Below are 13,495 nucleotides of genomic sequence, written 5' to 3' on the forward strand. Positions count from 1 at the left end.
AAACCAGTTAACGACGACAATTCATCACATTATGAGTTATTTAATTCTCCCTCAAACTGAGCAACCCTGCCATTACAAATTAATCCAATGTTGATCAGCGACATCTCTGGGTGGCCTGATTTCAGTTGAAAGCTGCAAAACAAGATTTGATGACATCACCATCATAAGAAGCTAATACCATGCTATGTCAGATTGGCTCTTCACTGTATATTCCAGTGCCCCAGACGATCACCAATATCCACCCATCTTAGATAAATCACTATCATATCACTACTTTTTGGAGCAGTCCAGAGAAAGATCGGAAACACAAGTGACGTTGTTGACTGAATTAAGGGTGGCTTAATTTTAAGCTAAATACTTGAACGTCATTTAAATCTAACAGCTTGATTATTTCCAAGAATGATTTATGTTGGATAACTTTCTTATGAAATAATTTCCTTCCTTCCAAAAAATTAGTTAGCCTGGAAGAATGGTGAAATTTATGGGAAATGGCGGCTTTGGGGTTTTAAACATTCTATTTAAACCTCTTCATCCTCTTCCTCGCTATTTATCTCCCCTTCTGCTTCTTGCTGATCCGTCTTCTCTTCTTTCTTTTCTCTACCCTGATCACATGTCTCACTAGTAATCTCTTCCTTCTCTGATTCTGTTTTCTCTTCTTTTTCTCCATTTGCTTCTTTCTTCTTTGTCTCTTTTCCTGCTCCCACCCATAATGCAATAGCCTGACATCTGTTAAGGTGTAATTTATTGCAATATTTTGTGAAAGACTGAGTGGATAAACTACTGTTAAATCAGTATGAAGAACCATCATACATAAACTGCCAAAATAATGGAGCCCATAGTTCTGAATTTTAATAAGGACTTCATTGAAACTTAAGCATGCCATGAAATAATACAGTGTATATTAACCCAAATAGTTCAAACCTACAACAACATTTTTTAAGTTTTGGGCAACTGGGTGAATGCAGTGCATCCATTATGTGTCAATATTATCAATGCTCTAACTGGATGCATGCAAAATCATTGCAATTTGTGACATTATCATGTTTATCCCTATGTATATACCAAGCTTTAAACAGATAAGCAAAAGACAATAAAATGCAAGAGTGGTTGAATTTAAACTTCATTTCAATAAAATAAATTACTATTTCTGCAGTTCAACAACATGAGAATAAAATAATATGACAGCAATAAAATAAACATTACAATCTGTTTTTAAATAAGAAAGTTATTCTTCTCCAATAAGAAGAGTACCCATGGGGAATAAATCTTGCTGGAATAAGTTTATAAAGAATTCCTTATAAGAACCAATATGGCAAAAGATTGTACTAGTCCTTTTCTGTGTGCAACAATAACTTATGGATTCTCTTGAATAAAATATTTTTGTTAACCAATTTTTCAACTAATCACATAAACATGGACATAATTCTGGCTAACTTCTACGTTTTGCTAATCAAGTTCAGACATAAATATTAAAAATCTCCTCCATAATGAATCTATGCTTAACTGAAGTGAAATTGTTAAAAATATTATTCACAATTTTGATTAGAGACTGATAATTTTTGTTGTTAGAAAATTCAGATGTGAGACTATATATGAATAATTTTAAAAGAACAGTTCTGGAACAATTATTTAATGAAATATATGCTGAAATAAGTAAAATATGAAAATTGCATCTTATGTGAAATTTTAATCTTACTGGCCTTATAAATTATCTCTCTTTAAACATACCATAATCCTGGGGAATTTAAAAACCAGACTGATGTTCTACAAAATCATGAAGTCCTTAAGAAGTCAAAAGGATACTTTAATCAGTCCTGGAGCACAAATGAGACCAAATGGAGGCATGTACATGCCTATGGACACATAGCGGTTTGTTGCAGGTAGGATGTAGAAGAAAAAAGACTGGTGAAAACGCTCCAGTAAGTTGTTCAGGCTTCGGAATATTCCTTCCACAATCCTGAAAAATATATACAACAGACTGCATGGTGAATCACAGTGATGTCCCCAAAGCACAAGCCAGAGCTGGGTGCCAGTTGTGTGTCAGGGCATTTTATGTAAGTTTCTTTTGAAGGTAACCACTCTATTATTCTGAGTCTCTGATGACACCCATCATCAGTGTGATGGCAGAGTCATGGGCTAAATCTCTATAAATGTGAGCACTTTTGTGCAATGCAAAAGTGCATTTAAAATAATGCTTGCACAGCAATTAAAAAGTTTAGTTAATGATGCCAAGTTGATGTACAAAATGCACATGCAAAACATCTGATATGTATTAAATCCCTGAAGATTTAAGACAGGCCAACCCCAAAGGAAGACAGGTGCACTCAAAGAGGGCATGGCAAACTCAACAAATCCTGTGCAATTAATATTAAAGAGCAATGAGTTTATCATGTTAGACTTTCAAGAATCAGTAATATTAGAAATACTAAAAATGTGTCCAGAAATAATACCCACCAATAATTGGGCAACAGGAAAAAATTTTAAGGGACATAAATCATTCAAATTTTACAACATCAAAAATCAATGTTCACCAAGGTCCTCTTTATTGTAAATTCCAAACAGAATACTACCAAAGTCTGATACATCCTTCAAGGCTACTGAGTGAAAATGAATTCATAAAAAAAGGACATCTAGATGAACTTTGATAAGACAAATCTGGTTAAAATTATATGCTCCTTTACAGAAAAAGCAGGAGCACAAAAGAACATTTCAACTGTGTCAGATTTCCTAGTATCAAACTAGTTTTATGCTACAAATGAAGATTTTTAAGGATGTCTGTGTTTGTAAAATTAACATTTGTAATGTTGCTTCAAACTGGATCATTACATCATAACACAAGCTGTATAATATTACTTTTTACACAAATGTATTATAGTGCTATCTACTCGTGCAGAGAGTGGATGTATAAATATGTGATTGCAACTTCTGTTTCTTATTAAAGAAAAATTCTATTCAATTTTAACAATTACAATAACAGTCCTATAAAAGATTAAAAAAATGAAGTCAATGGCCAGTATGCAAAACGTTTTGAAATTTGATGTTAATTTATGACCTGCCATAAAATAAACCATGCTGCCTTGTGTTGTGGGAAATGGATGTGACCTCAAAATTAGGTTCTACTAAAACAATTCAAATACCTTTCCTTTGTATAATGGGAGTCCAGAATCTTCAGCCTGTGCAAATTCCACACATTTGTAATGCTCATTTAGTTAATATTTTATAGTTAATTAGTGACGGACGTTATCCCAAACGTTATAAGTAATGATTATATAAAAATTAAAATTTCTGCATTTGTTAAATACTCAAACATTTCAGGAGGGCCTACCTGTGAAAATGGGTTCTACAAATTGTCATGTCTCGTTGGAATCTCCAACAAGATGACTTCAAAACGTTTTACTGACAATCTTAAAGCTGACTTTATTGTTCCCTGTAAGGAAAGGTGATACTATCTCAACAATGTGTTATATGCTAGACAAAAATTTTACAACTAAAACAACAACATATTACCTTCCAGCAGTATCCAACCTAATATTGCCAGATTTCTTCTTATGTATCCCCTGAATAGTGATGGCTTCAATGTGATACTGGTGGAACAAGCCATGATTTCCTGTAGGAAGCCCCATGGCTTGGGACCACATCATCTTCAGCATTGTCTTCAAAGTGTGCTCAAATCCATCCAGTGTCCAAGCTTTATTTGCATCCACACTGAGCTGAAAACATATAGAAGCATTATATACAGGGTACTTTTTAAAAAGGTTGATTTTTTAGATACTTTATATGCAATGTGCTTTGAACAAATTCATACTAAATGAATAAGTGTCCTCTTCACTAATTTTGTAATGTACATACATCAGCAATACATCTGGTGAAGTCAAGTTTCCTAAGTTTGCATCAATCAGAAAGTTTTTGTCACATTCATTCTACTCTGCCATTTTGGCCTGGATGTAATTATGTGTACATCATCCCTCATATACCAGCAGATCATGGTCAATACTGATTGGTCTACTAATGATTTCTGGCAAACAGCACAGACCCTGATATACCAGCACATTATGCCATGGCAGATCATGGTTTATAGTGTTTGTTCAACTGATGATTTCTCACAAACGGCCCAATCCCTGATATACCAGCGCATTATGCCATGGCAGATCATGGTTTATGGTATTTGTTCAACTGATGATTTCTCACAAACGGCCCAATCCCTGATATACCAGCGCATTATGCCATGGCAGATGATAGTTTATAGTGCTTCTTGTATGGATGATTTCTCACAAACAGCTCTGATCTTGAAATACCAGCACATGATGCCATTGCAGGTCATGGTCTACACTGTATAGAATGTGCATTTCAATGGGGAATACTGCTATCACAAACTTTATAAAATCCTGGACATAACACAATTTTGTAATGTCTTCTGATATTTTATTATTATTTGATAATATCCTGATTGCACTATTCACAACAGCAGCAATGCTGAGAGATAGTCAGAAATAATTAAACAAAAGCGAGTGGAACCAAAAACCTTGCAGATTAAAGATAACATTCTTGGTGTCAGTATGCTTATTTCAGTGCAAATTCTTTTTATTAATCTTAGAGCCATCATAATCCCTGTTGTTAAATAAACTGACAGATAGCAACACTGGCACTGTGACTTTCAAAAACAACAGTACAGATCCTGTGCATGAAAACTGTTCCAAAACTGATCACAAAACATAATGAATGACCTTCAGTTACCTTAAGGTCTCAGTTTTAATTCAATTTGTGTAACAATGAGCACCAAATCATCGTCAACTTAAAATCTTCCCTCAAGCAATACAGCTGCTTGTGACTGGTTTCCATTAGTTCCCTGTCCCACCTTAGCCCATCTAGTATACTTTTACTGAAACAGGGGACCAGTCTATAGTGTTAGGTTTAATGCTCCAGAACATCACCTCCATAACAATTCCTTTTAGCAATACCTTTTTAATTGTGTAAACAATGAAAATGATTATTTGTCAAAATAAAAGCATATTCATGTTTCTTCACAATAATTATGCCACATTTACTATTATTTCTCGATAAACAAAAAATATGATATGGGTGTCAAAGATGCACAACTCTGAATCCAGTTTATCAAGTGCTAAAAGCCTGGAAAGATTCTTTGACACTTTTAAATTAACAGAGAAATGAGATGATTTTTAATTATTTTGTATACTTGGATGCTAAAGCAGTAAGCTTAAGTAAGTTTTCAGTTAAAATTTACATTTCTGCTGTTAGTTTTGACATGTACTGGTACCTGCTATCTGTCAATATGCTGCACTTCAGTCAATAAACACAGCTTTGGAAAGATAAGAAAGGAAATATTTTTAAATTACCAGTAATTACCCGTAATTGTCTCCTTTTGGTCAAATTTGCTCCTTAGTCAAACAAAAAGTATGAATGCTACAGTATTCACAAGTCATTTGGATGCATAATCTAAGTTAATCAAGGGCAATAACTCTTTGAAACATAAAATGAATCTGTTCATTTTCAAACTCATCTGTGCTCTTGTTGTGAAGATGTTTCACATCAAATTTTGTTTAAATCTAATTACAAATGTGTTTACAAGGTAATGCACTGGCAATGCCTGAGCTAAGCTGATCAAGGATCAAACCGACAAGAAATATGTGTAGAACATTCTCATCATCAAACACATCTGAGCTCTTGCCGAGACCTGCACATCTGGCTAAAATTATAATAAATGTTGAAGCTTGCTTGTTCACAAGGTTATAGAAATGCTTATGCTAAAATGAATCAACAAACTTCTTGTGATAAAGATTCATATCAAATCAGGAGGACAAAATCTAAAAAAAAAGAAAAGAAATGAAGCTAGAAAGTTCACAAAGCAGATGGATAAATGGACAGATGGAGATCATTTCTATGTCCCCTCTGCTTCAGCTGCAGGTGAGAAAAAGCTCATTTGCCCCAAGTGTGTAGTATGCTGAAGCACAAATATTTAGTGGACTGATTCACTGTCAAGTTCCTTTATATGTATGAATAACAGTATCTGAAGAGAAAAAAACCTGTTGATGTAAAGTTACGTCTGCTCCTTCCTTCTTACAAATTCTCACTGCCAGGTTGAACAAGTCCAGGTTTGGCAGTTGACCATTTAAACCCTGGATTTTCAGATCAAAAGACTTCAAGTAACTGCTAGGGATCTCTAGATTTATGGCTGCTTGAATAGGGCCACTTCTTCCTGGAAGATCTCCTGGCTTTATATCTTAAATAATAAATTCATCAGCATCATATATACTGTTATGTTCTACTGATGAGTTCTAACAAACAAGACAGGGCCAGATCTGCCAACACATTATATGATGGCAGAAGTGGTCTCTGCAGTTGGAAGCTGAGTATATGCAATATATGTAAATCAAACTTTTAGGTGCATACATTTTTATTTCTGAATTTCAGTGAAATCTTTGTTAGAAAAAACTATATAAATTACAGCAACTTGAAACATGATAGGAGTCATGTCAGAGTTATGCCCATACATTTTTTAAGCTGAAGATCTATGCACAAAGAGATGTATCAAGTTGTTCAACATGCAACTCACTACAAAATAACATAAATATTCAGGTCTCTTTTCAAAATCACATTATCATAACATTATACTTAAGAGATATTCTTTATATGTTTTGTTGTTGCTGTTGTCACTGTGGGTTTAACACCAGTTTTTAGCAAATGATACACTGTACATGTTGGCCAGTATAACTAGCAGTGGAAAAACCCAAGTAAACCCAGATAAGAACCAATGACCCATGGGAAGCTACTAGCAAGCTTTCTCACATACCCACACTTGCCAAGCGCAAGGCACATACCCATGCAGACCATGGTTTGCACCATTTTATGAAAATATTGGGTTAGTGCTTTGCAAGGACTTTATAAGGAAAAATATCTTCAATGTAAGGACTAAACATCGTCATAACTCGGCAGACTCCGTACCTCCACACTGAAAGAGTCCACAGATTATTTTGAGGTGTGCTGATTGGTATACTGACATCCATTTCCTGTTTCCAGTGAGTTCTTAGATTTTTTATTAAGAAAAAGATTTGTTGGTAACTGTCACGATAGAGCTGATATTACCGATGAAAAAATTAGAAAAATTAAAAAGTGAGGACTTTTAGCAAAGTTTCTTTTTTTCTAAAAGTAAGCACTTTTTCTTGCTTTTAACAAAAGCATATTTCCAATTTGTAAGGACCAGGATGAACCATGGCAGAAAGATGAGATGGCAGTAAATGTGAGTGCTTTAGACCACAGGTCACCCAGAACCCTGCTTGGCATGTTTATGAAATACCATAGTTAAATATTCCAAAGAATAATCTATAAATAAAAAATGACAACTAGAGTAGGCACCAGCCAAATCTCAGCCCCTTTATTAAACAAGAGATCCAATTTTAAGTCTACCCTGCATTTTATTTATAAAAGACATACATAGAAGAAAAGTAAAAAGCCTTAACACTGACGCTAATCTTAACCTCTTTAACTTTAGCTTAATCAAGGGTATCAAGATCCATACAGATGGACAGAATGATGGACACACGTGGATGCAATAATGATTGCTGCAGGCTCAACAAAAATCTGAGACTTAATTGGTATGATATTACTGTCATCAAAATAGTTGTTTTTAATGAAAAATATAATAAATTATTTTTTAGGAGTTCTTATCAAGTTTTTTATTATTCTTTCTTTATTTTCTCTTTTTTATCCAAATTCACCTTTATTTGTTTAATTCCGACAGATTGCATATGATTTAGAATTTCTCATGCATATAAAAAGTGTTTTCCCAGTTGAACCAGTGCAAACAAATGTGTTATTTATTGGAGTACCAATATAAATTTGTTACCATATTATTTTCACCAGTACATCATCAAATTTTACAAAATTTACCCACATTGCATGCATAATCACTATTATCAGTAGTAGTTTTTTATTTAAAACTACTATACACATTTTCCACAATTGTAATTCATTACTTGACTCACAATGAAGTTAAATTATGATACATAACTGCTTTATATGTCAAACTGACAGGATTTATTTATTACAGTGCACTTTCAAGCTTGAAAGCACATGTTGACCAGAATAATTCTGATTTAGTAAATTATATCTCTTTGACTGACTACTTTACTGTAGTAAATTATATCTCTCTGAGAATGCTTACCAGATCATACTAACATTAGGTATACAAACTCCACCACCTCTCAAACCAAGCGATTGCAGAAAGATGCAAATTTCAACTTTTTAATATAAATGCCAAATGGAAAAATATCTTACCCTTTACCCCTCCTAGTTGGCACTAGTTTAAGCTGAGTTCAGGGCTGTGTAACATGGTAATCTAGTAATGTGATTAGGTAAGTATTCTCTGAGAAAGCAAATTAGCTAAAACAATTTGCTTTCTGCTTTGAGTAAGTTCCCAGTGACATTAAGATTGGAAGAATTGATATGAGGCAGAAATTCAAGAGCATTCAACCTCTACCATCGGTGTCCTTCAAAGGAAAAATGTCTGAATTCCCGATAAGGAGGATCGACTGTTCTCTTAATACAATGGTAGCACAACTGATGGTCACCTGTCCTGTGACCATAATGCTCAGACAAGGATAATGACTTTCCCTTGTAGAGCAAAAAAATCCTGGCCAATCAAACAATAGCAATAAAACCCACACCTGTGAAGAGGTAGTGCTGACCTCAAGAGGGTTTGGTGGCCAAAGCCACTGGACCCACCAGACACAATTTACATCTATGTGATGCTAGATCTTGGAGATAACAACTTAAGAAGGTGGCTGTGCTTGCCAGCCGATAGCTTTCATTATAACTCAGATTGAATGATTGAGTCTGAACAAGATATGTATTATCCATTTCTGCCATGATGCCAGGCTTGAGGGGTTTATCCTCTTTTCAAATCTTAATGGGCAGAAAGAGTTTTGGAAATTCTCAGCTCTTCACAATGCGTTTCAAATAAATTTTAACACCATGGAAAAAGTCTTGCTTAGCTGCCTCTCTTGACATGTCAGCTGAGGAAAGAGCTAGGATAATGACCTTTTGATTGCCCCCAGTCAGTAACCCGTTCATAGCTTTAAAACCCAGTTGAGTCATTAACACTATCACATCTGAACTAAAGATTGTTCAGATCTATTGAAAGGGCATGCAACTCACTCATCCTGCATGACAAGGCTAGTGCTATCAGGAAACAAATCTTGTGAGATAAAAAATTCAAAAACAAGGCTCGGCTAAGGGTTAAAGTTCTCTAAGCTGAACCAAGTCAAAACTTCATGAAAAATTCCATTTTGGCAGCAGGGTGAGTGATTTCTTACCAATATCTTCAATTAACAGAAAATCTCGATTGTAAATATTTTAACATTTTTGTATATGGAGCTGTTTTTTTCAACAAGTAAAAAGAAGCACTTTCTCTGATGCACACAGAAAGACAGCAAAAAATAGTCACAACTAAAACATGAAATATTTATCCATACAAGGTACATACCATACTGCAAACAGATCAGACTCTGATCTGCCATCAAATAATGGTATGCAGATCTGCAGGATTTTCACTGTTCTATTTATGACTTGATACAAACAGTACAGACACAGAAAGTGAAAGAAGGTTTGGGCCTATGCTGCGTTATACATGACTAAATCTGTGCATGATATACATACAATCAGTGTAATACAGGACTAAATCTGTGCATGATATACATACAATCAGTGTTATACATGACTAAATCTGTGCATGATATACATACAATCAGTGTTATACATGACTAAATCTGTGCATGATATACATACAATCAGTGTAATACAGGACTAAATCTGTGCATGATATACATACAATCAGTGTTATACAGGACTAAATCTGTGCATGAAATACATACAATCAGTGTTATACATGACTAAATCTGTGCATGAAATACATACAATCAGCTTCTAACAGGTGATAGCCATCAAGCCAGGCCTGCATTCCAATTTGCTCATGATCCGTCACCAGGAATATTATGTCTTTGGACCAGTATGGCTGTTCTGAAAACACATAACACAATATGTTAATTCTTGTATGTAGTAGAAAACTTGCAAAATATTTACACAGAAATCCAATATTTCTGTGCCCTTGTCTTCCAAAGAAAAGGCAGAGAATTATGAGAGATTGTATATTTGTCTCACAAATCATATCACTTACTCCTAAAATGACTGGCCAGTCCCAACATTAAAACTATGCCCCCTGTGGTCTGGGTCAGCTCAGAACCCTTTGGCCGGAATGGAGTGGACATCACTATAGCCTCTGTACTTGCTGTCCTTCTTGCTCTCAAAATAGCATAGACATTCTGACCTGGTACAGTCTGAAAAATATAATTGATACTTGTCAACAAAATATTTTCCCTTCTTAAAGTTTTATCTCCTCATGCAATTTTTAAAACTGTTTTTGCTTAAAAAGTTGTTGGAAATACTTAATTGTTTATTTGAAGAATTTTTTTAATGTACTGTAATTATTTAGTCAATCCTCTTTTATAATCTAAATTACACCTCACCTTTGATAACTCACAATTGACAATATCCATAAACACTGACCATATGTTAACTACAGTTAGCAACAATGAGTGCATAATAAAAGGACCCGATATCTACACTTTGCTTGGGATGGCCTTAAAGACAAGAAATAATTCTGTGAAACCTAAATTTATAAAAGATGGGCATTCAGGGGCCATAACTCTTCTAAACGATTTAGAATGCTGGGAACCTACTTCATCCAAAGTCTCATTAATATAAAAGTGCACAAGTTTAGCTGAAATGCAATATTCCATGTAATGTAATCTGAAGTGGGCTGAATCTGAAGCCAAGTGTAATGTAAGGCTGAATCTGAAGCCACGTGTAATGTAAGGCTGAATCTGGAGCCACGTGTAATGAAAGGCTGAATCTGAAGCCATGTGTAATGTAAGGCTGAATCTGAAGCCACGTGTAATGTAAGGCTGAATCTGAAGCCACGTGTAATGTAAGCTGAAGCCACATGCCAAATCTAGCATCAAACCAGCAAATTTTTGTGACGTTATCTTGCAGTAGCCAAGTCTGGAGGACAAGCATTCTGGGGATCATAACTTATAAATGACACACAATCCATAACTGGAAATTTATGCAACAATGTTTGTATCAAATTGTATCAGAATATGTTGCATGGTTTTTGCACTGTACCAATCACAAGCAACATTTTATGTGAAAATATTAACTTAATTGTCATGGCCATAACTTGATCCAAAATGGAGTTAACCAGACAAACTTATATGAAATGTATCTATGTCCTGAGACAATGTGGAGTTAACCAGACAAACCCATATGAAACGCATCTATGTCTTGAGACAATGTGGAGTTAGCCAGACATACCCATACAAAAATGTATCTTTGTCCTGAGACAATGTGGAGTTAACCAGACATACCCATACAAAAATGTATCTTTGTCCTGAGACAATGTGGAGTTAACCAGATATACCCATACAAAAATGTATCTTTGTTCTGAGACAATGTGGAGTTAACCAGACATACCCATACAAAAATGTATCTTTGTCCTGAGACAATGTGGAGTTAACCAGACAAACCCATACAAAATGCATCTATGTCCTGAGACAATGTGCATATCAAATCTGCTAAATGGAGCCATTATTTTTATATCGAGACCACTCTTTATTCCAAATCTTATCCTACTTTTTGCAAAGGTTCATCTGTCTGTCTGCGGTTCATACAAGTTTGCCTTAGATCTGAGACCAAAAAGTCTAAAATCCGGACACAAAATCGGATTCCGACCACGGGCGAATGTTGGGTAGAAAAAAATCAGGTCCAAAAAATGAGGTTTTTCCCTCTCTATTTTGTAGTGCAACTAGATATTCTGGTTATTTGGTATCATTGTAGAGCTACATCTGTCTACCTTTCTATAATACCACCCACTTTAGTGTATCATGCATGACCATGACGCTACAGAGCTCGGCAGTAGGCTACTACCTCCTGCCAAGTTAACTCGTCACTTAGGGTTAATGTGTTAACAAGGATTTTGTAAAAAAAATTACAAATCGTCAAGGAATGGCTAAATTTGTAATTTATGTGTAATGTCAATGCACAAGTGATTAAATATGCAAGGAATATTCACATTTGGTGACGTCATCAAAATGCACCCATTAACACATTAACCTCTGCAGGTTTTTGTTGTTATCACCTGAAATTTGAGTAGGAAACACATTTTGAAAACTATGTCTAAATAGATCTGAAAACACCAAATCCCAGGTGATCTTTTAATAACATACATCCTAGTTGTGTTAGAAACATCATTTTTCATTGGCTATTTGGCTCGCGCATGAGAAGAAGGGTAAAAGTTGGATTTTTTAATTATTTTTTTGTCCTAAACGGAGTTATTATTTTTGTATCAAAACCACTCTTTATTCCAAATGCCCATCTTATCCTACTTTTTGCAAAGGTTCATCTGCCTGTTTGCAGTTCATGCCAGTTCGCCTTAGATCTGAAACCAAAAAGTCTAAAATCCAGACACAAAATTGGATTCCAACCACTGGCAAATTTTGGGTAGAAAAAAATCGGGTCCAAAAAATGAGGTTTTTCCCTCTGTATTTTGTAGTGCAACTAGATATTCCAGGTTATTTGGTATCAATGTAGAGCTACATCTGTCTACCTTTCTAAAATACCACCCACTTTAGTGTATCATGCATGACCATGATGCTACATAGCTCGGTAGTAGACTACTACCTCCTGCCACGTTAACTCGTCACTAGGGGTTAATGTGTGACAATGACCTAGTTATATTGTGTTTCCTCATGAGTGGACCACCCTCTGATTTCAATCCATGGAGTCAATGTAATGAAATTAATGAAAGGCACTTTATCAGCATTAGTGTCCATTATGTTTAGTAACTGAATAGATGAGAGTAATCTCTTTAACAAAACTGGATTGATTATATTGCATTTTGAAACAAATTAATTACACAAATGGAGCGACCTGTGTGCTTGCATTTAGATGACAAAAGGTATCTTGTGATCACTTTAGTCATAGTAGTTGTTAAATGAGGTGATCTTCTCTACCTGGATCAAAATGAGTTTTCTAAATTATTTTCTCAAGGAAGGTCATAAAGAAAATTCACATGAAAGTGGATGGTTAAAATGTAAGGCTGCCACCAAGTCTGAGACAACTATTCCTTCAAAGAAACATAAAGAAGACTCAGCAAAAATGTCAAATATGACACAACTGAGAGACAAAACATGGCTCAGCCACACTGAGTTGACAAATATCCATGACTTGAATTCACTGACTCTGAAGGAAATTATTTCAAACAACATCCCAAACTGACATAGGATGGAAATTCACAAATTCACGATTTAATCAAGCAAGTCTCATGACAGTTTTGGAACTGATAAAGCCTTTGCATGACACTAGCTAGCATGGGCAGATAATACTGGTAGGCCATTTTAAAAGTAAATGAGAATAAAATGAAAAA

General features: G+C 34.9%; 1 protein-coding gene across 2 annotated transcripts in view; it reads right to left on the reverse strand.

Annotated features, from left to right (window-relative positions):
• The window catches only part of LOC149787363 (GPI-anchor transamidase component GPAA1-like), a 55,044-nt gene that overhangs the window by 18,779 nt on the left and 22,770 nt on the right, over positions 1 to 13,495 (reverse strand). For both annotated transcript variants that reach the window (XM_089977938.1, XM_089977939.1), the window contains exons 5-10: positions 10,190 to 10,349; positions 9,931 to 10,032; positions 6,042 to 6,238; positions 3,508 to 3,710; positions 1,804 to 1,957; positions 525 to 719 (exon numbers count right to left, since the gene is read on the reverse strand). In XM_089977938.1, the coding sequence (XP_089834064.1) occupies positions 525 to 719; positions 1,804 to 1,957; positions 3,508 to 3,710; positions 6,042 to 6,238; positions 9,931 to 10,032; positions 10,190 to 10,349 (1,011 nt within the window). The remainder of the gene's footprint in view (positions 1 to 524; positions 720 to 1,803; positions 1,958 to 3,507; positions 3,711 to 6,041; positions 6,239 to 9,930; positions 10,033 to 10,189; positions 10,350 to 13,495) is intronic.

Source organism: Sinohyriopsis cumingii, chromosome 12, assembly GCF_028554795.1.
Source record: "Sinohyriopsis cumingii isolate HCF-2022 chromosome 12, ASM2855479v2, whole genome shotgun sequence".
NCBI classification, from domain to species: domain Eukaryota; kingdom Metazoa; phylum Mollusca; class Bivalvia; order Unionida; family Unionidae; genus Sinohyriopsis; species Sinohyriopsis cumingii.